We start from the raw sequence: 25,594 nt of genomic DNA, 5'->3' as shown, positions 1-25,594 counted from the left end.
TCTCATGACCGTGAAAGTGTTGGCCATGGCACAAAAGTCGGCTTTTGGCCCAACTTGGTTCGCTCAGTTTGGTTGGCTTGGCTGGCTGGCCATTGTTGCATTGTCAGATACACTCGCACATATTCCAAAGAAGCCACATATACATACATATACACATAAAGAATGGGCTTAAAGTCGCGACTGTTTGCCCAGCATAACGAGATCCCTTTACGAAGCCAAAATCAAACAAGCCCGTACAGAAGCTCAGTGCCACTGGAACAAATCTAAAGTTGCACTGGGAGAAACACAAAATATGCATAACATCTATTGTCAAATCAAATAAAATAAGATACAACAATTTAGCTGATTAGAAAAGTAGCTGATAGCCATTGCTTTACGTTTTATTTTTTATTTTTTAACGACTTCAATGGCTTTCCTATTATTTTAGCATGCGATGCGTAAATCAGAGTGTATTTCCTTGAAAAAGGAAAGTCGAGAGTCTGGGGACTGGGAGGATTGGCGGCATCAACCCTCGACTTAGATTTCCAACACAGCCACATCCACTTTTCGCCACTCAAAAATGCAGCCAGGCTACTCAGAAGTCGATTCTGGGCACGGTTATGGTTTTTTATTCGGGGTTGCTGCAAGGAATCCCCTCCAGCTTCATTCAACATAAAGCTATTAGATATCCTTGCAAGTCCATGCCTGTGTGTGTGCGTGTGTGTGTTTTTTATGTGTTTTGGTAATTCTGTAAACAAATGAGTGGGATCTGGGCAGATAGCTATAATATTGGACACGGGGGAAGCTCTAGGCTAACTTAATAAGTATCGCATTAGAGCGAGGAAATGGGAACTTGGTTGTTTGATAGAGTAGATCCTTGTGTTTATCCTTGATGCGTTCCATTTACGTTGTCCTAGCGTTGGAGAAGAAATGTTTTTATGGCTTCATTTCCATTATTGGACATTCATTTAACTTCGATAATGTATTATTAGAAAACATCCATAGTTTATAGTTAAGTGGCAAGATCCTTTGTATTAAATATAAAGTAAATTGCAAGTATAGAAAGGTTTCTACCTTGACTTTCAGTGCTTATTTTTAGTCTCGCTTCTAAATGAACATCATTAGGTGTCTGAATTTGGGTTGCATTTGTCCCAAACATTAAACCCCTCCTTAATTTGACCACTTTGGAAATAGTTTGACCACCCGGGCGAGCGAATCAAAAGGCAAAACGAAAAAAGGACCCCATTGCTGGCGTAATAAGCAATACTTAAGACCTAATGCAGGGTATAAAATATGCGCAGCATTCGCAGTCACCTCGCTCCGCCTTCGCATTCGAGTAGCCAGGATATTCAGGGATACCCAGGACAGCCAGGACACCCGGGTCACAAGGGTTGCCCGGCCGAAGTCGTCCTTTTTTGCGGCAAAATCCTTTTTGCCATCCGCTGAAAACAGTCGCCTGCAGTGCGCGTTTTTCTGTTGCCGCTGCTGTGATTTTTGATTTAAGCATAATTTTGCAACAATTTTGCCGGGTTCTTTGTGGGGGGCTGCCCGCTGTGAGCTCTGAAAAATTTCAAACATTTCTTCAAGGGATTTGCGAAATTTTCCATTTTTTTTTTGCCTTTGCTTCCACTTTTGGCCCAGCCATCATCTGTCTGCTGGGGCTTTCCTTTTTTTTTCTGTGCTCCCCCTCTATATTACTCGCATTTAAATGGTTGGCAAATAAACAGACGAACATTTTGCATTTCCATTTCATTGCGTTTGTCTTAAGACCTCGTCTCTGAATGTCTGTGGCAGCTTCTTTCGCTCTTATTTCCTGCTGCCATTGTCAACGCGGCGTATGATTAATGCGTCAACGAGAAGGGACTGCACTGAGCAACCTGAAATGACACCCTGAAACTTGATCTCTCCACTTTGGCCCCAACCACCACCACCCAAACCCAATCCCAACCCATCACGCCCACGGCCAACCCGTTTAATAAATGACATCAAAAATTAAAATTCACCACCGGAGCGTTATTAAAATTCAAATTTACTAAAGCAATAGAGAGAGATATGCATCTTTGGTTGATGTATTTCAAAAAAGGTGAGCCAGCCAACCTAATTTGACACTTGCCACCACTTTAGCATCTATAAGGACCAAAAAAAATAAATAAATAAATAAAAGGTTTACCGACGGGGGGAAACAGGCAACATGGATCCGTGGCGTTGTTAGTGGCAACGAGTCAAGTTTAAAGGGGTGACAACCACTAGACTTCTTTTTTTCAAAAGCCAAAACAAAACGCTTCGATGGTTCCGTTCTCTAATGAAGGGATTATTAAGCATTTTAAATTAAACGGGTACAGCCGTGCGAAATCTGGGTATTTTAAAGGAATTTCTAATTATATAAATATGCATTTAACTAAACAAAAATCAGTTCGTCTGAATCAATAAAATAGCTAATGCTAATATATAAAATCTTAAATACAGTCAGTAACCATTTTCCAAATTGGAATTTTAGAGGTAGAATGCAACAAATTGTTGAAATATTTTACTTGTTGCAAGTTATTTTCACATGCAGCCATCTTTTCTACTCTCTAATAAATTTTCTAATGCATAAGCATTAGCTGTGGCTTCAATTTCGGCATCGCTGCCTGTTGGCAAACATCATCATCTTTGACAGAGAGAGGGATGACACACACACACACCCGCACACACACTCTTACTTAACGTATAAACCCCCAAATAACCTCCGCCCACTGCTGCAAAGTATGCTACATCGCAAAAATAAAGAGATGGGAAACTTCAAAGCCAGCCCTTGGCAATTTTCAATTAAAAACGCCTACAACGAACGACGCGACTGCTGCTGCTGCCATAGAATTGTTGTGTTTTTGTTTCGCTTTGTTTGCCCTGCAAACCCTGCCTGCGGCAAAATTTTCCACCGGAAAACTTTGCTGGAAATTTCTAGATGGGCCGCTCTTCGCATGCAGCTTTAATGCTGAGCTGCTTGGAGCCATTCTAGAAAATATCACGACATGGAATTGCACTCGCAACTGGATGGAGATTACCGAGTAATGTGGCCAGAGGCAATGTGTCAAGTGTCGCAGATTCGTCTGCCAGGCCTGGTTTTCCATTCGCGACGAACTGGCGTGCCCAAACTTGGTCAAGTGTGCGTTCCAGCAGCTGCTCAGGAAGTTTTTACCCCACTCGGTTCTCTTTCGATGGCCATAATGTGGTACATTAGCCTAAAAAGGGGTTTGTCAAATTGGAATCCATCAAAATGGCAAAAACTCGGTATTTTCGAAGGTCCTTGTCTTCATAGCTTGGCTTAAATCTGAAAAATTTCACTTTTATACTCCTAATGACCAGTACTAACGGTTTCTAGAACTGGGATTGGATTTTTGGGTATAACTTGACCAAAAATGGTCAGCCTTTGTATAGTTATTCTTCCAATGCTGAAAGCACTATTTTTATTTATAGAAAATACTAAAAACGTAGCTGTCAATTGCAATCCATTAGTATATTTTTTAATTTTTACCCATTCTGTTGCCCTTTGCAGTCACGCACATCTCTGGTGTCCAGTTTGGAGGGCGGCATCCTGGCGGAGGGCGAGACATCCAGCGAGGACGACGAGGAGGAGCCCGTGGAGGCGGAGGACGAGGGCGAGGAGAGCAGCCGCGATTCCAGCGACAATTCGCCGCCATGCGATCTGGGACTCATGGAGCGCCTCCTGGTCACCCATCCGATGTGGTTCCTGCCGGGCATCCAGCGTTCCGGGGCCGTTCATCTGCTCCAGGGCAAGGAGGAAGGGGTGAGTGCGTCCTGCTGGCGATAATTATTAATTTATTGATTTAGCTTAATAACGCAATTTGGTGAATCGCAAAACGATGGCGGCGGGTGTGTGCGGTAAATTAACAAACACATGTGACCACACAAATTTGCACAACAATGAGGGCAGAAAAACAAAAATACGAAAAAGAAAATAAATGAATGGGGGCTCATTCATGCGCTGCAAAATTTGCATATACAAATTGCAATCAATTAACGAGCAGCGGGTCCTGTGCGATGTCCTCTGATGTCCTGCGTATCCAGCAGAAACACAAACACACATAGGTGGCAGGGGAAGATTCATTAATATTACGACAGGACAACAATGCCAAGCCCTTTTAATTGTAAATGTATAAAGATAAACAAAGAAATGTAACCAGGAACAGGACCAGGACCAGGACGAAAATCAGGACTAGAATCGGGACTCTCTGCTGCGTTCGCAAATTCATTGAAATTTATCTGACTCGAGCAGCAAATGGTAGGCAATGGGTGCAAAGAATGGGATTTGGACAGGAGAAGAACCATGTAGGATGAGCAACGGGCACCAGTTCACAAAAGGCGGGAAAAACAAAGGCCAAGCCAGCAATGGTCAGCAGGCAGGGTTTGATAAAAAGGAGCTGGAGCCGGACTATAAATGGTCCACGTCCTGGAATCTGCACTGAGAAAAAGTTGGAACAACTTGGCATCGTTAAATAGTTTTTAATTCATTTCACAACTTACAAGGAAGTCCGAGTGCATAGAGCAAGACCAATATTATATTTTTATTATATTATTCGCAAGCCAAGACATAATTTTTCCCAGTGCACAAGGAATGGTACTGACCATTTTGTGATTCAAAGCCTTTTGCATAGACAATTGAAATTACGGGAGCCTGGGTGGAACTGGCAGATAGAATAGAATAGAACAGGTAATGGCTGAAACCCAGGATAAGGAATACAAGGGCTATATAATGGAATGTCCAACAAATTGTACAGATTCAATAAGGCAAAGTCTCTTACCAACTTCAACTTGTGTTCTCAGCCAGCAATTATCACGTGTTCGCCGATTGCTCAGGAAACTCATTAAAGTCGCAAAATGTTCACCCCTTTTTTTCCATTACACTTTTTAATCAGCGTATGTAAACAAAAAAATGTTTTAATTACCAACTTTGTGAGCTTGCACTTGATTTTTGTAAAAGTGCTTACATTAAATTTTAATGTAGATAATTAAAGCAATGGGCCAACATTTGATCTTACATTGTTGTAATCTTAATAATGAAATATTTTGGAAAACAATATATATGTTTTTGAGATGCACTGGAAAAGCGAGAAAGGCACGCATCCTCCTTATTTGAATGAATATCTTTTCTCTGGTTGCCTCTTTTTTCCTGCAAGCTTAGCAATTTTCAATCGTTGAACGCGCCGTAACAATGGCTCATTGATTGCAACGTCCGTTTGCCTCTTGCAAAAGCCCACTCCAGTTTTTATTTCTTCCCTCTCTACACTGAAAGAATATTTGGACATCTCCACTTAAACTTCTTTAGATTCTTAGATATCCTGGTTTTACTAAAATGACTCAAAAACCCTCATGCTTATGCAGTATTGAGATAAAACATTAAACCCTTCATTTGTTTAATATTTTTAACTTATCTGAATATTTTTGAAACATCTAGACTTGTAGTTAATTATTTTTTGTTTTTCGCAGTACATTTCGATTTCGTGGGAAGTTGTTCAGAAGTTTTTTTGCCCCAACTTTTGCATTTTGCTTCTTCCTTCTTGCTTTTTGCTGCTGTTTCAGTGCGTCGTGCCTCGGAAATTGTCTGCACTTTCAAACTGCCACCGGCCACGCCCCCTTTCGCCACTGTTGCCCCTTTTTATCCTCGATGGATGCTCCCTTTTTTTTCCATCGATTGCTAATTGCATGCGTCAACGGTAGCGAGCGATGCTGCCTCAATTATACGGTGAACGCTTTGGAAAAGTCCTTAAATCCCCATTAGGATGCAGGACGACTACGCAGTGCTCCTCCTTTGCCATTGTTTATGCGTTTAATAAAAAGCCATTTAATTGAAATTGAAGTAGTCCCCCATCCCTGGCCACCTGACTTGCAATCGGAGTGCCATCCTACCCCGTTAGCAGCAGCTCCGTGTTCGCTATATCTGTACATATGTGTAGTTTGTAATTAAAAATCAATCAATATGTTCGAACTGGACACAGTGCATTGTGGCGTCATATGGTCAGTGAAAGAAGTGCGATCCATTTGCCTGCCTGGTATTTTAATTACTTGTTGTTTGGCCAGGCTGGCCTCCCAATCGAATCGAATCGAATCCGACTCGAAGGACCAGAGTTTAACAGATTTTCCCCCTGCTTTGTTTGCACATCTCTTCTGATATTTTTTTCCTGTTCCGGATACCTTTCACATCCGACTGCCCTTCGTCATCAATCATAAATATGCGTGGAGCAGGGGGCGTGGTCACATGTGCGTATGCCTCGCATTTCCATTTCCGCCCCAGTTCATATATATATACATACATACATATATATTTTTTTCGCTGCCTTTGGCCACGGGATTTGTTATGCCGACCACAGAATGTAATTAGCAGCAAATGTCGATGCTTTATGGACCAAACCATGGACCATGGAGTTTGGTGTGGGCGTTGGACGATTGGCCAACAGCTGGGGCAACCATTTAATGTCTGGGTAATCGGCCGAAGAGGGAGTTCGCTTGGGGGATTGGGAGGTCAGTTGCGACATCATTAGCGCTCGTCACCTGTACAGTGAGCAATGGATATTTGATGACCCTCCAGCAGATTGAATTACTTCATTAGCTAAAAATGCTCAAAAGCCGGTAGATCAAATAAAATTATACTTAAAAAAGCATAGCCATTTTTCAGAGCATATTTTATGGGCTTCTAAAAGAGAAATATTAAAAAAATAAAATATCCTATCATTGGGGTTTTTATTACTATTTATTTATTTAAATTTGTATCAGCCATGTTTGTTTTTTTCCAATATATTGTTAATTCCCCATGATATTGTTTTTCCGTCGAAATGAAGCGTGTTTTTAATGGAAAATCCATTTCGCACAAAACTAAGCTTTCCCTGCTGACAGCTGGAATCTTAATTCCAAAAAAAAAGTGCAATTCCCTCTGCATTCATGGCAATCGATTCATTCATTCATTTTGGTTTTTTGCTATCTGTTTGTTGGACTTTGCATTCCGCCAATATGAGTTTGATTTGGGCAAAGCAAACATCCTTTGATCCCCGCAACGAATCCTGCATTTATTTGTTTTGCCATGCTCTTGAACTATTTTTTGGCTGCTTTATTGACGCCTTGCTTTTGATTTATGAATTCATGGCTGAGCGGGCCAAAATGAACATGTTAAGCTGCTGCTGCTACTGCCGATGTTGCAGTGCCACGCCCACTCGCTTTTGGCCAATCCACATTGACATCCTTAAATGGCCAAATGTTCCTCGGCACAAGGGATGGGTGCAAATGCGGAACTCAGTGAAATTGAATTTTTTCGGCTGCATCCTTTGTTTGGCATGTGTTTCAATGACAATGCCATCAAAATGGTTGGGGTGCTGTTTATTTTTTGGTCTCAGCTTACATGGCAAAAAGTCAGACAATGTCCCAAAAGAAAAAAAGAGAAGAAAAATGTTAAAAAACATACATACATTCAGACAGTAGCCACATAGGCGCAGACAGTTTTTATTTATCACCCAGGCGCACATCGCCGCATGGAATGGGCAGGTGGTCCAGGATCCAGGATTGGATTGGGTGGCAAATGGCCATCAACAGTAGGCACAGCGAGAGTCAGTCAGTTAGCCAGCTGATGAGGCGATAAGGGAAAGCAGACAGTCGTGGGATGGGAAGATGCCCAGCCAGGACGACGAGACATGTGTCCCGTCCAGTCTGTCCAGTTCGATTCGTTCTCCTTCCATCGATGCGAATGTGTCCAAAATTATATTAGCAACCACATGGCAAGCCAAGTGGGAGTCACCAACCAGTTGAGAAGATGGCACACAGGAAGTTGGAGCCACAGAATGTCGCATTTATTGACGTGTTTATACACGGGAGTCACTTTAAAACTAGCCATTTGGTCCAAACCATATAAATTTATTTTGACATTCTTGGGCTCATTAAAAAACATAATGGTTTTTAGCTTTAAATTTATATTAATATTAATATTAATATTGCGTGTGAAACTTTTGTACTTATGGTAAATTATTTCTAGCGCATAAAACTTGTGAAAAGTGAAAACTTTTTCGCAGCTGCCAAATTACTCCTCCACTTTTGCGTGGCTATTTCTAACGCACATGGTGCATTCCCCTCCCTTGGGGAGTACAAAATGGATAACCAGCATCCATCAGTCGGCGGAAAAGCCACAGGATCGAGTGCAACATTAGCAACCTGGTGTGTCTGACTGCATTTTGGGCAACATATTGGGCTAATGAATTATTAACAAAAATTATAATTGAAAGCCGTTTGGCTGGCAAATGAGTTTAATGCACTTTGTCCTGTTGGATGGATGGTTGGAAGTCAGCGGAGGTCTCTTGTCCGGCCAGTGATGAAGAGACTGGGGTTCTCATGACTCGAACGGAAATAAAGCGAAATCAGCTTAAGGCGGCACAAAGGGCAGGAGTACAGTGGATTTCGAAGGGAAAAGCCTCGACTCTTGAACTGCAAAAAGGGAATCCGCTTACTGAGGCCATTGGCAGGTGAAAGTGATGGTGGGGTGGGGCGAAAACGCATAAATAAGGCGGCACAAAATGCCAGCAGATTAGGGTGGGCTTATGTCGGTGGTCTAGGGTGGCTCCACCAGCAGAAAGAGCAAAACACTGGGCTCCAAGTCGACACGACTTGGTCTCTCTTACAAGCAAATTCAATTTTCTATGCAAATTAGACTGGTGAAGAGAACAACTTTTTGTTTTTAATAATAGAAAGAAAGTCCAACTAGTTGTGCCCTGAAACTAAGTTAAGTACAATATTTAATAACGTACCGCACGCCAACTAAACTTAAGATCTTTCTTTTGTTAATACTTATAACTGATTTGAAATCTACGCTTTGGCATCATAAATTCTAAATCAATTCAATTGTACTTATGGCTGCTCAGAAAATCTTAAAATACATTTCCCGAAATGACAGTCGCAGCAGCAAAATGAATATCAACGAGATATGCAAATGTAAAATGTGTTGAAAGGACCAAAATGAAAGCTACCGGCATTACAAGCGCCCTCTCTTTCTCCACTCCTCTGACCCTCTCTTTCGCACACATCGCGCTGCGTTGCGATGGTTTCACTTTGCATTTCCATGCCCTGCTCTCGCATTACCAATTTCAATAAAATATGAGATTTTTATTATGTGCTGCTGCTGCCCACTCTGCCGCCTTCTAAGCCACCATTCTATTGCTGGGGAATTCCGTCTAATGAGCACCGAATGGCAGGATAATGGCAGGTCCAGTTCTGCTGTCCTGCCTTGGCATAATTTGGTTATTTTATGCAAGTTTTTTCCTTGTCCCCGCCGGCTGAACTGTTTGCTCGAACCACAGAAACCGCCGACACTCATTAGACGGCGCCCCTGGGCGCTTCAAAACGGGGGTCGAATGTTATGGTAAGGGGCGTGGCAGCAGGGGGAGTGGCCATGGGTATGGATGGGTATGGGTATGGGTATCATTATGCCACTGCGTATACAGTTTCACTGGCCTCGCTTTTTTTTGGCTGGTAATTTGCATAGGACCCCGCAAAGTAGGCAACCTTTTTTTTACATTCGGGGCATATTAAGTATACGCCGCGTTAACAATTTATGAATTAAAATTGTACTGCATGGAGTGAGTAGGGTCGAAACTTCATTTGTACAAATTATTTTCTATTATTAATTATGAATTGCAGCACATGTGGATTTGAGTAGGATGAAATCCTCGAGTTCGAAACAGATAACTACTCTAGCAACTTAAGTCACTGTCTGCCTTCCACCGATGCTTTCTACTTTAATTGAATAAATTGCTCCGGTCATCCGGTAGCTTTGAAGCAGCCTAATCCGCCGCTCAAGTAGCACATCTAATCCGGCCAATGCACATTGCATTCAGGGGGAAATTGCACTTCCATTACCATTCCTTCGTCCTTTAAGTGCTGCCCCTTTTAGACGAGCTCATTGGCCATCTGGCACCACGTCATGCCAGGGATCTTGGGTCCAGATACGGATTCAGATCCCAATTCCCCGGTAGCTGCACTCCATTCCACTCGGCTGCAGTTGGCTTGGCAGCCTTTCCAATCCATTTCGTCGTTGTCCATGACCATTAAGTAGTCAAGATTTGTTGTCAAGCATTTTGATGGCGTCATGATTGATAGACAGATGGGCAGGAGGGGAAACTGGAAGGGACAGGGGATGTGGGCAGTGCAATGTAGTTGCTGCTGGGCATAACATTTGTGGCATGATTTCATGATTATAGACTAGACTTGGCGCTTGAACGAGTCCAACGACTCGACGACGAGTCTATTTGCGGGCCAAAACTTGATTACGCCGACCAGAAAGCAGACATCCTGCGATGGCACTGAGCAAATCTTTACTAAATAAGGACATTAGTTTATAAAAAATATTTATATTTTTTCAAAAATACTATCTAAATGTGATAGAAAGCCACTTAGACTTTTTTTGATCAATTTTATTTTGCTGAACATAATCAACATATTTGGGAAATGAACATATTTCTAGGAAAAACTCCTAGTTGATTTCATCGCTTTATTCAGAGTTAATATAAAGTATGTTATTTGGCAACGTGCTGAGTATATTTCTCCGTGTTTTGGCACTTGGCAACGGCTGCACTTTCGATTCCGATGGCCAAAACCACAAACAGGCAGGGCGAAATCGAAAGATTGGGATGGAGGGCAGACAGGCAGCAGCTGCGACACGTTGCGCATTGTGATCTGGCCGAAAAAGGGGTGACTTGGCCAAGGATGAAGATGGTGATTGAGCCCAACGAAATTGGAGGCGGAGTGGCCAGGGCACTGCGGACATTTCGAGAGGAGAAATGCAGCCCCGAAGGCACGCGGCGAGAAATGGAAACCGGAAATGTTGTTACCTCCCAGGAGGAAGGGGCATTGGGCATCGTATACCGGAAATGGGTGCAAATGCAACGAATCGTTATTTTCGAGAGAGAGAGAGAGCGAGAGTGTGTGTGTGTGTGTGTGTGTACTGTGTTGTGTCTGATTTGCAACGCCGCAGGGAATCCATGGAAACGCTATTGGAATGGGCTTTGGAGTTTTTTAAAGCGTGGGTGGGGAGGCCAGAGTTGACTCAAATCGGTGGCAGGAGGTGCGAACATTCGGGGCCATGTGCTGCCCAATGCACAATAATTTACATGCAATTAAATGCAAAATAAATGCAAAGAGATAAATGATTACGGACAGAATGGGATAACAGCTGGGATTTGGTGAGAGGACACCACGTACTGCAAATAGAAAGTGAAATTGGTTAGGGAATCGAGGGAAATATAAATGGATTTGATTTAATTGATGACATAAACAACATAAAATAGCAGATGTAACTTGAATCGGTTATGCAACTATTGAACTGCCAATTAATTGCAATAGAACTTACCAAACGTTATATAAGGCCGGAAACAATGCACGTTTAATGTTTCCCTTTTGTAAAATTTAATTCGACTTTGTGGGCTATTGAATTCTCTTCCTTAAACACACAATTTGATATCACGTACTTAATGGTCAATAAAAACGTTTAAATTTACGACATTTCTGGCCCAAACCGCAAGGACACTCACATACATCCTTGTGTAATTGAAAATGCAGTGGCTGCAAACACGGAAATGAAACTGTTAACTGTCTTTTGCGGTTGGCGAGCAGAACAAATCGAAAAGCAAACCAAAACCGCATCCATCAGTCTGTTGGCGAGTGGAAAAGTGCAAGTGGAATGCAATTTGCGAGGGAAGAGTTGAAGCATCCACCGTATCCAGACCAAAAATAATCACACCACTTCCTTAGATCCTTTGGGGAATTACACTTGGACAAAATAGAGGCTGGTGAATAAACTGGTGAATTTAATTTTTAAAAATAGGGAAGTTCTGCTAGCAATATGCAAGTTTATCTAGGAGTATCAGCATCCTTTTAAGGACATTGCATTGTTTTTTTTTTTTTCTTTTGACACTTTTACACTTGCAGTTGCCCATTTCGCCAACACTTTGCTGCCACATTTTTTTGTGAGTCAATGAACTGGAGTGTGCACTTCTAGGCCTTCCTTGTTGTCGCCAGACGATGGCTAAAAGCCTGCAAAGAGCCATGGCCAGCTAGCGAAATGTAAATGTTGTTGGAAATGGGGAAATGCAAGTGCAGCGAGGAAATGGAACTGGAAATGGCCGACGAAGAGCCATTGTGACAGGTGTACAGCACACAGGTGAATGCGTATATGTACGACTACTTACGAGCACATCCACCTGTCTGGTTATCACCTTCAACTAATGCATCACTTTAAAGTCCACTATATATCTACATACATACATGCTTGCATGCGTCTATATTCAGCGTATCATTTAACATTTTACATACGCTCATATATAACTGATCTGTCGTCAATTGCAAATGCCGTTACGCCCTTTTATTGTTCGCCAGCCAAATGAAATTTGTCAATTCAAGCCAATAAAATGCAGGCACTGCCGAGACACACACGATGGGGTACAGTGCGGTACGAAAGTGTTTGCCCTTTTTGGAATGTGCATTTTTTATTAAAAAAATGTCTTTCTTGTTTTGCAGTTTTCAAAGCTTGATACTGAAAAGCTAAACTCATTTCTTATGACATTTAATTAAAATGGCTATTGTGTTATTATTTCAAAGTTCTTAAAACTCTGAAACGCAACGTATTCATCTTTTACAGCCCGCATCCTTGGCAACCTTTGTGCATTATCTCCCAACTCTCCTTGCATTGGCTTTCCTTTTTTTTTTTTTTTTTGCCGTCTTGGATTTTTATTAAGTTTTCCTTTTGTCCACTTTTGGTTGGCTTTCAGCCTGTTAAGGAACTTTTTACGCTCGTTTGTGTCGTCTGTGTTTCCTATAAATTGCATTTCCTTGATGGTCAAGCACGATGGCCACGCCCCCATTGTGCGGCCGCCTTATTAAATCAGTATAATATCTTTGACCCTCGCTCCATATACCTTTCTCGTTTCTTCTCTCCTTGGGTGATAGCATCAAAAGCTTTAAAATGATGCAACCTCACCCCCAAACGAATGAAAACCATCCGATTCATGGGTTTTTATCATCTTCTTTCAACTGCTTATTGAAAAATTGTGCGCAACTCGCACAGAAATCATAAACAACGCCACAGGGTGCACAAATCCCCTCCGAATTCAACCTCCCCCATCCCCCACGCAGTTGGCATTTATTGAAATCTGAAGAAGAAAAATTATATAGCTATATATGTACATACATATGTATATAGTATGCGTCGTTGTGTGTACATATATAATTGCATGCTTTTAGGGTTGCTGCGATGAAATTGAAAAGCAAATACAACAATGCCAGCGAAGAAGACAGACGGGGAGAATCTGTAAATCGCAGAAAGTGAATCTTTGTAGACTGAGTGAAAACACTTAAGAACATACACCCACCCCTCTATCTTCTCGAATTTGTTGTCGCTTTTTAATTCCTCTTGAATTTCTGGTAGTCAGGTGGAGATGGAGCTCAGAACTTTACAGAATTGATTGGAGAAAGATTATGAATGCAAATTATAATAAAATTGCGTTTGAAAAAATTATAAAAAAGGGAGCAATTTTAAATTGCAGTATAACGAAAGTGCTGTGGGCATAAGCACTAGACTAATATAATATTTTTGTTTAAGAGGGCAGATTTTTATTTTAGGATTCTGATAGACTTTTTGAAGAAATACATGATGTAGGCATTTGTTAGTTCTATAAGGACTTCGATTCTATGGAGTGTATGCTCATTATGAAAGTTTTCAATGGCGATTAGCAGAGCAGAATTTTGGCCCAGGTCTTGGCCATACTTGACCAGGTTTTGGCGACTAAAGAGGCATTACCCATTTCCCATTCAACGCGATTTGTCGCAGCGTCTGCAAAGTTTTTCCCGACAACAAGAAGTGGCAAGGCATGGGAAAAATAACCAGAACCAGAGGAGGAAAAGCATTGTTGCAAGAATGGTAAGAATGGCGGGAGGGCGGAGTAGGGTACGATTTATCATCCATAAGTGGGAATTCATGGGCGAATTGTGAACGCAACATTTAACGCGCAGTCACAGGAAAAGGACTCACTTAAGGACTTAAACCACCTCGAAAGATATGGAAAGATAACACTGAATATTTTTGATCTATAGCCTGTGGGATGGCAGTGAAATCTTAAGGTTGATATATGTGCTTTCAAGCAATGTGCAACGAAAGTTTTGTTCAAAACTTTGCCTTAAAATGGACTAATGGAATAAACTGTAATCCTCGAATGCAAAGAAACATTGCCGTTGTTTTAAATCAGTAAATGATTTATAAAACAGTTAAACCTCTTAGACTGATTACTAATCTGTGAATTTTATTTTTAATTGCAGACCTTCATAGTGCGTGGTTCCAGCCAGCCGAATACAATGGCCGTTTCAGTGAGATTGCCCCAGGATACGGGGCCTTACATCGAGCATTATCTCATCCAGTCGCACGATAATGTCCTGAGCTTGGAGAGCTCGAGATTCACGTTTGGATCGATACCCTCGCTAATTGCCCACTATGCCCAATGTTGCGATGAGTTGCCGGTGCAGTTGATGTTGCCACGTGTCCTCCGTGAGGCGAACAATCGAAAGAAGCTGAGTTCGCTGGCCCTGTTGGGTCAGGAGTTCTGGAGCTATGTGAGTAGTCCGGCTCTCTTGGGTCCAACAACGCCATCGGTGGCTCCGTCAAAGGATCAGCACTTGCTGGATGCCAAATCGCCGCTCTCACTAACGGAAACCAGTGGTCTTGGCACTGCCACCTTCTTTAGCGATGCCCTGTCCAAGCCACCGCCCACAGGAGCACCGCCACTGCCGGGTGGTGGTCTCTTCAGTCCCACCGGAAGTGGTCAATTGCTGGGCTTCTTTAGCCAGGCGGGCACTCCATCCGATACGACGAACTCGAGCCTTAGCTCCTTCACCACCAGCGGAGGTCAGCACATGCAGCTGCTGAGTCCGAATTCTGTAGATTCGGTGATACTCACCATGTCGCCAGTGGACAATCCGGGGCATTATTTGCCCGGTTCGACGGGTGCTCCCATGGCACCTTTATGCCCATCGGTTGTGGACCAACAGCTGAGCACCTTTAAAGTGGCCCAAACTGCGCCGGAAGTGGATCAAGTGCGTCCACAGCGACCGAAGCCACCAAATACGCTGAATCTCAAGCCGCCGGCACCACCACTGCGTTGGTCAAAGCCCCATTCTCCTGACCAGAATGGAAGTGCCAATGGCAATTTTACGGTAACCACCACGGTTACCTTCTCGATGGAGAACGGAGGTGGCGGCGGCAATGGACCGACGGTTGGTAATGGAAATGGCAAATTCGTGGAGGTTACTACGCCGGCGGCCAGTAATCCCTTTAATGCCCTACTCAACGGCCAGGCTAGCACTTTTCAGACATTCGCCAAGCGATTGTCGCCGGAGGGCGAGTGCAAGGACACGCTGTCCTCGCAGGGATCCTCCTCCAACGATGGTCGCTGGCCGCCGCCGGCCCGCAAGTTGCTCACCTCACCCATGACCCCGCTGACGCCCAGTGGCGGCAGCAGCAGCAGCGGCGGCAAATCCCGAAAGTCGCGAGCGGGCAAGGAGTCGCAGCACTACAAGGAGTCGGACATCCTCGAGAGTCCGCCGATGCAGTACTGCGCCAGTGCGCTAAGCGACAAGATCAGCGACTACGAGGACGTCTGGTCGCACGATCCCAGCGATCGCGCCAGTCTGCTGACCAGTTTCCGCCCGGCATTGGACACGGCGGGCGGCGTGATGAACCGACGACCAGATCTGCTGGCCGAGACTCGTAAGTTTTTATTCGCCTCGAGTGATATCTTGTCCAAAAATTAATTTGTTCTGTCCCCTATTCAGCGAGCACTCCCACACCGACGCAGCAATCTCACCTAACGCCCTGCGAGGAGGAAACCACTGCCACAGCCAACGAATCCTCCAGCCAATCTCTGCTTCAGTTCTCCGGCGATGTGCCAGCTCGCTCTCGAGCAGGCCTGCTCTTGCCAAATCTTTCGGGACAGGTGCCCCCTGTGGCCATGACCCAATCCATGACGGCGGCTGAGGACGATGGTGGTGATACGACGCCCACGGCCGAAGGACAAGCCAACGGAGCCAGTCGCAGCAAGCAGGGCAGTCCGTTTTATGCGGAACCAGCGGATGCACTGCGTCAGGCGGGCCTGACCAGCGCAGCCACGGCCATCTTGCGTCGCCAGCATCGCAGTCAAATGTTACACGCCAGCCAAAGACACTCGGAACCACTCAAAGCGGGCTTCGGAGGATCCGGCAATGGTGCAATGCTGCAGCCCAGCGATCTGGAGAAGCTAGCTGGCAGCCTGGACGAACTGAAGCCCAAACCGAAGGTTTCCCAGCAGCAACAGCAACAGCAGCCCACCAAGCGGGCACGCAATCGCATCGATCACTGGCAATTGGACAGCAGTTGGGAGTTTATGGCCAAGCAGGATACGGGCAGTCATGCTGGCGGGGATTACGATACGGCAGCCATCGATTGGCAGGAGAAGGAGAATTCGCTGGGCCGTGCAGATGGGCAGGGAAAGAAGCGGACGCTGACCATCCATCAGATCATTGCCAATCGATTGCCCGACCTCAATCTGCCAGAGCTGGTACGTTGCTCAACGCCCCCGCAAACGGCCGCCCTGCAGCCGCATGTCCTGGGACAGGATAAGGTCGGACTCGGATGCGATGGCAGCCATAAGTCATTCCAGAGCCAGATCGGTTGCCGTCTCTCCTCCTACGACAACGTCTTCAGCCAGAACTCGTTCGGAGGCATCGATTCGGCGCAGTCCGACGATGGCACCATTTTCTCGGAGCCCTGGGACTCTTCCCAATGGGACACCTTCCTGCCCCACGATGGTAAGCCATATACATACCAGTTATATTCACAATTATTTATATTGATTCCCCTCTAGACGCCACCATCAATTCGGACACCATCCATCTGTCCAAGTGTCGACCCGCTCTCTCAGAGGACGACACTATTATCGAGGAACTACAAAGCACCAAAGACGGCAGCAATGGCAGCTGCAACCAGGACACACTCAAGGCGAACAGGAATGGTGCTGGACACCACAAGCCCAACAACACCGGCAATGGCAAGGCCAATAGTCGACCCAAAGTGGCCACAATTCTGCGGAACCCCAGCATGCGGGATCGTGAAGTCTTATGTGAGTAGTTAATGCATTCTTTTGGGTTATAATCAAGCAGGAAAATAATAAGTATATGAGTGTAATCTGGTTATCAGTCATAAATCGAAGTTCTCTAAGAACGAATACAACTGATAGAGCATCGAAATCGTGTCAATTGGTCGCCAGCACCTGCCAGCACATCGCCTTCAGTAGTCGTCTCGTGTGCTTGGGAAGTGGAGTAATGGTGATGATGATGATGATGATGGGGATCACGCTCAATTGCAATCTGTTATTATTATTGTTGCATCATACGCGTTCATGTGCCCCATGGTCATATGGTTATCAGCGGCAGCACATCGTCATCGATTGACGGAGCGATTGAGTGCACGGAACTTAAAGATCTGGAACCAAAGCCAATGAATCAATCAAAATCGAACTCGAATGACTTTGTTATTACTGAAAACGATTTTGATTTGTTTTGCTTAAAAAGTAGTTTACAAATAAGATTACTTTGAATATTATGAGTAATAACAACTACGTTCTTACTATAAACGCACGATTTGTAAAAGTAAATTCGAAATGAAAGCGTCTTTAGTTTGTTTGCAGAAATCATCAAAAAATAATAGTATTATATTAATCCTATTGGGAACTATATTTGTATTTTTATCAGTGAGAATGTGTAAGCTTTTGAGGTTGACTTTTATAGTGCTGATAAAACTGTATGTAATATAAGAACCAGAGCATAATCGCTTCTAACTGTGCAGATCTGTGCTTCAAATGGCTTAGGTCTGACATACGATGTCGTCTGCGGGCGGTTCAAACTGGATTGCAGCGACATCGACTGCAAGCGGCGTATAGCCTATAGCCTATCTGGAAAAAAGGAACACAGCTCCGCTGCCTCCGCCTGATGACTACAAAGCCTTGCCGAAACTTATCTGCTGCACAACAGCCTTCCAGTCGAACCCAATTCCGATCCCAGCTAATCCCGCCCCTTTCCTTATCCGCTGTCCAGTGATTTCTGCGTCGCAGTTGACAACTAAATACCATTTTAGATATGTATGTTCGCAAGGCAGCCGAGAGTGAGAGTGATTTACTTGGGAAATAGTTACTAATTCTTTGAACAAATGATAATATTCAAAAATATTAATAATACAAGCGATATACTACTTGTACTGAATATATACCCTGAACAGCGTTACAAAGCTGAGGTTATAACCAAAATGCCCACATCGCAAGTGTATAGCACTGATCATCATTTTTTCCGACTTGATTGCCGGGGGCGGGTGGGTGGCGTGTGTTGGTGTTCCAGGGAAAGACTTTGGAATGTAAACCGACGTAGCGACGCCGGCAGCGTTTTTATCAGCGAGCGCAAATTTCACCGCGCAGAGTTAAGGAGACTCTGAATGGGATGCGTAATTAATAGATGATGAGCAAACATGATGAACGCCGAGCACAAACACTATGGTGTATGTTTGCAGATTGGAATCGGATTCTATATCTCGACCTAGACAGTCTATTTTTGGGTCAGTGTAAGCAAAGACAAACATGACACCAACGACCAGTCCAGTCAGCCAGACAACAAAGACCATCTGATGCTGATGAAAGGCAAACAAACGCGTTGCTATTTTAAAAACGCACCCGAATGCAATCGATGCTAAAACGCAGTCGATGAGATATGTTTTTGGATTCGAATTTACATTTCGATTTGAATTTGGTCCAGCCCAATTCACACGTGCTCATTTTTCGCCGCCTTGCCGCCTGCCAACGGATTTGTTTGTCCCCGCGGGCATTGTAAAAGTTAATGGGGGGTGGCTGGGTGAATGTATTCTAGACTGCACGGATTGATAAGCTAGCCAAATCTCTTGAGGGAAATCTTTATCCCAAACTCAAGGCGCTTGGAGACGAGAGATTCGCGTGGTAGCTAAACAGGTAGAGTTGGGTTCAGTGCTCCCTTTCTGCCAAGGTTGAGTTCTAGCGATCTGAACTTTGGACGAGGAAGATCGAATGGCGAAAAACCCTCAACCGCAACCTGAAAACCTCCATTTACCGCCCGGAGGTTTTTCCGAATTGCGCATCAGACCCAAGTCGCAGGCTAATGCTGATGCAATCCAGGCAATCCATTGCGTTAGAACCCGGACGGAGTCGCGGTTCCAGTTTCGAGCTAGCCAGCGTGTCTATTGATAAGACCGTTGGGAGATAGAGGACTAGAATAGAAGAGCACATCAAGCAATTCCTTCAAGGACATGTTCAGGTTTCAGCTAGAAAACTAAAAGGTCAAATTGCTGTTGACGTTATATTGTCAATGTGATGCTTTTAGTCAATCGAGGCCCCAGGCAATAAGGAATGAACAAAAAAGAACATACATTTCGAATGGATATAGCTAAACAAGAAGTTCCTAATCGAAATATTCGAAAAACATATACTACTCAAATAGAAAGCATAATATTATGGGTAAATTACTGTGATATATCGAAGCCACAGGGTTTACAGACCTGATTGTTTATATGAGTAATGTGAGGGGGGCTCTAAAAATGCTTTTCGCATGGCACTCAAATGCGAACATCTGGGTTTTGTTTTGCAATGGGGTTTCCGACTCGTTCAGCGATACACAAAGGGCCCACAATGAATCAGCTCGCGAAGGCGATAGCTTGCGAGCGATTCATACAGGTAGTGGCTTGGATGGACCAATGTCCAAAACATTACGCTGGGATTGGGCTACCTGGGAGTGAGTGGAATACCAATCCAAGCCAGCGATTGAGTCATTGGCTTGCGCAACTGTACCTGGTAGGCGAGGAAGAAGCCGGAAATTCCCGCGACTCCTGTGGGTGTACACCACCCAAAAAGGATGCGCACTACCTGCGCCCGAAGCTGACCTGCTTTGAGCGGAAAAGGTCATGCAAATGAGGCCGCCACTGGGCGAGTTGACACATTTAGCGGCGCCGCCGTCGCTATCTTTGTTTTTGCGGACTGCGACGTCGACGGCGGAGATGCCGTCGCCGTCTTATAAACTAATGCGTATGAAGTTCAGAATTAGTTTTGCATTGGCCGCGTTTAGAGCAGCAGCCTGCGAGAGCGAGCATCGAATCGAAACACATTTCGTTGAGCAAAAATTCTCGAGACGAAGATCCAACGATCGTCGGAGGAGAGTGAGAGTTGTACGCGACCGCCATCGCTTATCAATTAGCCGCAGCGTGTGCCGATGAGAAACCTGCGTTTCCGCCAATTCGTTTTAGCTGGCAAGAATCGCTACCGGATATACCATGAGTTGGTTCAGAAGATCGTCGCGTGCACCGTCCGTGAGCCGCCCGCATTCACCCGCATCACTCAACCAGCCGCAGCAGAATCCGTCCGATCAGCAGCATCAGCGCGATATGTCCAAGTCGCTAAGCTGGCTGGATGAGCGATGCATTGAACGGCAGGAGCCGGAGGAGTTCTTTCACGATCCCGACCATGTGCGACACTACAAGGAGGAAGCACAGTTCCTGAGCATCATGTCCGAATGGGAGATCATCGAGCATCCGCCGCAGTCCAATTACTTTTCGGCGGACTTTGAAGAGGAGCTACTGCAGCAACGAACACAGCTGCCAATCAGTTCACTAGAGGATATCAATCACAGGGATACGGATCTGGTTAAGGATAAAGAGTCAAAGGTTGAAGCCAAATCGAAACCTAAACGCAAACGAAAATTCCTGGAACTGCTATTCGTGGACAACATTCAGACTGGAATTGCCCTGCCCCAGGACGAGAATGAAAGCCCACAGCGGGCTCCATCTTCGCCAACAGCGGTGCTGTGCAAAAAGTCCAGAAAGTCCAGTAGTACCAACAGTATTGCCGTCCCATCCACCGTTGTGGCTACATGTCCGCAACAGGTGCTCAAAGACTGCCGCATCAATCGGAAACAACTTAAGACTGAAGCCCTGGCCAGCTCGATTATGGGTGCCATCGGGAAATGTCCCGCCGGGGAGGATTCCATGCCGGGGCCAGCTATCAACGAGCCGGATCAGTGCCATCCTGGTGAGCAGAACACCTGTGACCACTACGACATCAAACAGTTCTTTCACCTGGACGAACAGGGCAACATCCTGCTGAACATGGCGCACATTGTCGAATGTCAAGCACTGGGCCTGTGCCTTCAATCCCAGAGTCGTCGTCTCTATCGACGCTATCGACGTGGCTGTGAATGTGCCGACGAGGACTTTTGCCAGAGTCGTGGTTGCTGTCGCATCCTGCGTCGTTTGCTCCGACTGCTGTGTAAAATAATAGCTGGTAAGGGGAGGGTTCTTCAGTTGCTAAAGAAACTTTAGGATCGTTGATACTAGGGAGTCTCACTGATAATCTTCTCTACGTGAACCCATGTTATCTAGATAGTTTCTACAAATATTTACCCTTACTATATATCTGTTAACTAACAAATCTCTATCTCTTTCATTCTTGCAGGTCACCCCCGCAACAAGATGAGCATTCAGAGCTGCGGTCCCGGCGATTCTTTGAGGGCATACACCCTTCAATTGGCCCAGGATCCCAGCTCGACGTTTGCCCGCAACATTGAGAACTTCATTTGCTGCACCAAGGAGTCCCGGGAGGCGGCACCCCAGGTGGTGATGCGAAATATGCGCCAGTTCATGAGCGGCATGAAGAACTATCTGGTGAAGCATGGCGAGGGCAAGTTCCATGCGGAACTGGAGACGGCCAGGGCGCGACTCAAGTCGGATGAGTTCCTCAACCTGGACGCCATGCTGGAGACGGTAATGCACCAGTTGGTGGTGCTGCCGTTGCGGGAGCACCTCTATGGCATTTTCGTCGATCACTATCAGCGCAGCGAGGATATCCAATTGCTAGCGCAGAATGTGCGCTACGCTTGCGAACGGGAGGCTGCCGACTTTGGCATCAGGCCCACGGTAACGCCGCCATCACAGGCTGCCCTGCGGCTCATCGCTAATCTGCTGTGGCGTCTCCAGGAGGCCGAGTTGCCGCTCGACAAGTTGGAGCTCTTCCTGTGCGTCATCTCGACGGTATTTGACGCCACCGGCTGTCCGCGTGGCCAGCAGCTGGGCGCCGACGACTTCCTGCCCGTACTGGTCTATGTGGTGGCCAAGTGCGGATTTGTGGGCGCCGAGATCGAGGCGGAGTTCATGTGGGGCCTCCTCCAGCCGACGCTGCTTAACGGGGAGCCGGGCTACTACCTGACCGCCCTCTGCAGCGCTGTCCAGGTGCTCAAGACCTTCATGGCGTCCGAAGGGGAAAGCGGCAGCGGATCCCTGGACGTAAGTAGCAATCGCAAATGAGCTGAGTGTTCTTACTAAGTACCTTACTTGAGGAAAGCAACAAGGAAAGACAAACTATTAAATCTATATTAAGTTGACGCTTGAATCTAGACTTCATACATAGGATAATAGATAATCATTGGATGCTTATAAGCCACATAAAATACACATTGACAATTAGATTTTGTATTTAATTAATAGTACATATTAAAACAATAAATATAATTATCGTACATCAGTACATCAACAATATTATACTCAAAAAGGAAAAGTTAGATTTGATTAGCTTGTGGTATGAAAATATGGAAAACTTAGCTCACGCTCTAAAACCCCAATAGTTGTGCATTGACTAACCATATACTTCTGCTTTTAGTGGCGCTCCAGCTGCCTACCCGCCTGCTCCAGCGTACTGCGCGTGATCATACCGGACGAGTGCAACGGATCCCTACAGACGAGGACACTTCCGGTGCGACCACACACCACCACCCGTGAGGTGTGCCGCATCATTGCGCACAAGGCGCGCATCACAAATCCACAGGACTACGCGCTCTTTAAGCTGGTCGATGGCGAGGAGACACTGCTGACGGACGCAGAGTGTCCGCAGGATGCCCGATTGGCGGCCAAGGGAAAGCATTGCATGCTGGCCTACAAGCGGATCGATGCCAAAATCGCCTGGCCGACTGCCCAGCTGGCAGGACACTGAATCATCAGCTCGGGGATGCGCCCGATGCACACATACGACATACCGCCCCGCCCGCTCAGCCCTTCTTGCTCACTAACCAAGCATATTTGATTAATAATTTATTATTATTACATTAAAATATACTTAGTAGCCTGTAAGTAAAGCTAATTAATGCTAATTAGAAAACATCTAATGTGTACTAAACATCAGTATTGAGTTAAGTGTGTTTTTTTTCCTGACCCACGGGTCAAGCCCCCTTTTTTTTGCTAATAAATGTACTATGCGAATACATATACACATATATACGATATATAAACTTTTAGCAAGTAGAGTTGCAATTACTGCACAATGAAAGCGATGGAGTCATCTAAACGAATCTACACTCTAAACATATATGCAAACACGAGCATGCCATCTGGGCGTATATTCCATTTGGTGTGGATCGTGTGTGCCACCCTGGAGACCAAAAGCACAGTTCAACAATCACAGCAACAATCAATCATTCATTCAATCAAACATTTAAACGATTATGCGTGCATCATCATCATCAAACTACACAAAAGGCATTTAGGTGTGAATGGGTTTCGTGTTTTTTTTATTAAGAAGCAAAACCATATTATATTGAAGTATAAACCATTAAATTTTAATATGTTCAACTAAACACTGCTATCAACCCTTGAGATATACATAAATACATAAATATTTTTTGTATACTTTGTAAAATATGTGACACGTAATCCAAATAGCAAGCAAATAAATAACCAAAATAAAATAAAGGTCTTTTTATGTATTTTTAGTGATTGGAGTGGCAGTGTGGACACTGGTTCCTCAAAATAGGCCTCTACACTCCCATTGTATCATGCAACATACTTTGGGGCTATGAATTCAAAAAAAAACTTCATTTGGATTGTATTTGCAAAAAAAAACAGATGTCCGGAAAACACACATACAGACACTGATCCCCACGACTCCCGGATTGTTTTTGGTTTTTTAGGAATTAGAGAGGTGGGGGCTATCGCCCGGGTTCATGCTAGATTGACAAGCCAAAGAAAAAGTCGAGAGCCATCTGGGGACTTAATTGGCCCCACAGGCTATTCAAATCTCGAATAGAAGCAGCGTCGTCTGTACAGATAACGTTATGTCCGGTGATAGATTTGCAAATGCGATTGTCGTCTGAGGTCTCGAAATTAAATTGTCAATATATGCGGTTTTATTGTTGCCAAGAATCGATGCTCTCTTCTTGGACTCTCCCAGCAAAAACAGCCGAATCAAATGGCGCAAATCAATCTGGAATCTGTTGTATAGTAGAACTATCAACGCCACTCTGCTCCTTTGTTTTGATGGAAATTCGAATTCGGTGCGATAAGGTCTACACGCTCGCACGAAAGACGATCGACGGACGGACACGGACTGAACATTTAATTTCGCAACGTGTGCAAAAACGCACCGAAAGCACCAACAAGTTTTCTCATAGAAAAAATACAAAATTACAAACTTAATGCATACTATGCCGTTATAAAAATTGCAAACATTAATTTAAAAAAGTCATAAAAAAGTGGAAAAAATGATTAGTATTGAGTTTTTTGCCAAAAATAGTTTTCCAGATTTTTTGTCAATAAAATAATCAGTATTTTGATCACAACATTGAAAATAATGACCCAAATACGTTATGTCATACCTCGTTGAGTTCGTTATTTAAGTCCAAATCGATTTGCATTCAAGTTTGGGAATTCTGGGATTTTTCAATTTTTGGCAAATTTTGATGATTACAAAAAATTACAAAAAATGCGAAAATTTGGCCAAAAATTAACTTTACCAAATCCGTTTAAAAGTGAAATGTGTGGTTAGTATTGGTTATTAGGAGTATAAAATGGTACTTCTTTTTGCTCTGTGACCATTTTTAGTCAAGTTATAGCCAAAATAGCCAACTTGAAAATTGATTTTTTTAACAAAAATAGTTTCCCAGATTTTTTGTGAAAAAAATATTTGGTATTTTGATCAAAACATTGGAAATATTGACCCAAATACGGAATGTCATACCTCGTTGAGTTTGTTTTTTAAGTCCCAATCGATTTGCATTCAAGTTTGGAAATTCTAGGATTTTTTAATTTTTCGAAAATTTTGATGATGGTACCCCTTACAAAAAACGCGAAAATTTTGACAAAAATTAATTTTACCAAATCAGTTTAAAAGTGAAAGGGGTGGTTAGTATTGGTTATAAGGAGTATAAAATGCTAATTCTTTTTGCTGTCTGACCATTTTTAGTCAAGTTATAGCCAAAAAGGACAACTTGAAAATTAAGTTTATTGCCAAAAATAATTTTGCAGATTTTTTGTCAATAAAATAATCAGTATTTTGATCAAAACATTGAAAATAATGACCCAAATACGGATTGTCATACCCCGTTAAAAAGAGTAATTGGCTGTTTAAAATTGTTAATCTATTGTCTTTCCGGCTGTTTAGTTTAGTTAGGAAGAAAGTAATTAATCGTAGATATGATATACCAACCATTCATAATTCCAACGCTCAATTATCTT

General features: G+C 44.1%; 1 protein-coding gene across 5 annotated transcripts in view; it reads left to right on the top strand.

The window, feature by feature from the left end:
• The window catches only part of LOC6617562 (protein sprint), an 84,712-nt gene extending 60,883 nt beyond the window's left edge, over positions 1 to 23,829 (top strand). For 3 of the 5 annotated variants that reach the window (XM_032725963.1, XM_032725965.1, XM_032725964.1), the window contains 6 exons: positions 3,515 to 3,766; positions 14,320 to 15,763; positions 15,829 to 16,839; positions 16,896 to 17,150; positions 21,549 to 22,375; positions 22,749 to 23,829. In XM_032725963.1, the coding sequence (XP_032581854.1) occupies positions 3,515 to 3,766; positions 14,320 to 15,763; positions 15,829 to 16,839; positions 16,896 to 17,150; positions 21,549 to 22,375; positions 22,749 to 23,078 (4,119 nt within the window). In that variant the 3' untranslated portion in view covers positions 23,079 to 23,829. Of the gene's footprint in view, positions 1 to 3,514; positions 3,767 to 13,906; positions 13,925 to 14,319; positions 15,764 to 15,828; positions 16,840 to 16,895; positions 17,151 to 20,145; positions 21,378 to 21,548; positions 22,376 to 22,748 lie in introns of those variants that run through there. The other 2 variants (XM_032725966.1, XM_002041838.2) reach the window with 2 other exon arrangements.
• The last annotated feature ends 1,765 nt before the right edge of the window (positions 23,830 to 25,594 follow it).

The sequence above is a fragment of the Drosophila sechellia genome, chromosome X (genome assembly GCF_004382195.2).
Source record: "Drosophila sechellia strain sech25 chromosome X, ASM438219v1, whole genome shotgun sequence".
Lineage (NCBI taxonomy): Eukaryota > Metazoa > Arthropoda > Insecta > Diptera > Drosophilidae > Drosophila > Drosophila sechellia.
Note: the sequence above shows the minus strand (reverse complement) of the source record. Positions and strands in the feature narration are given on the sequence as shown.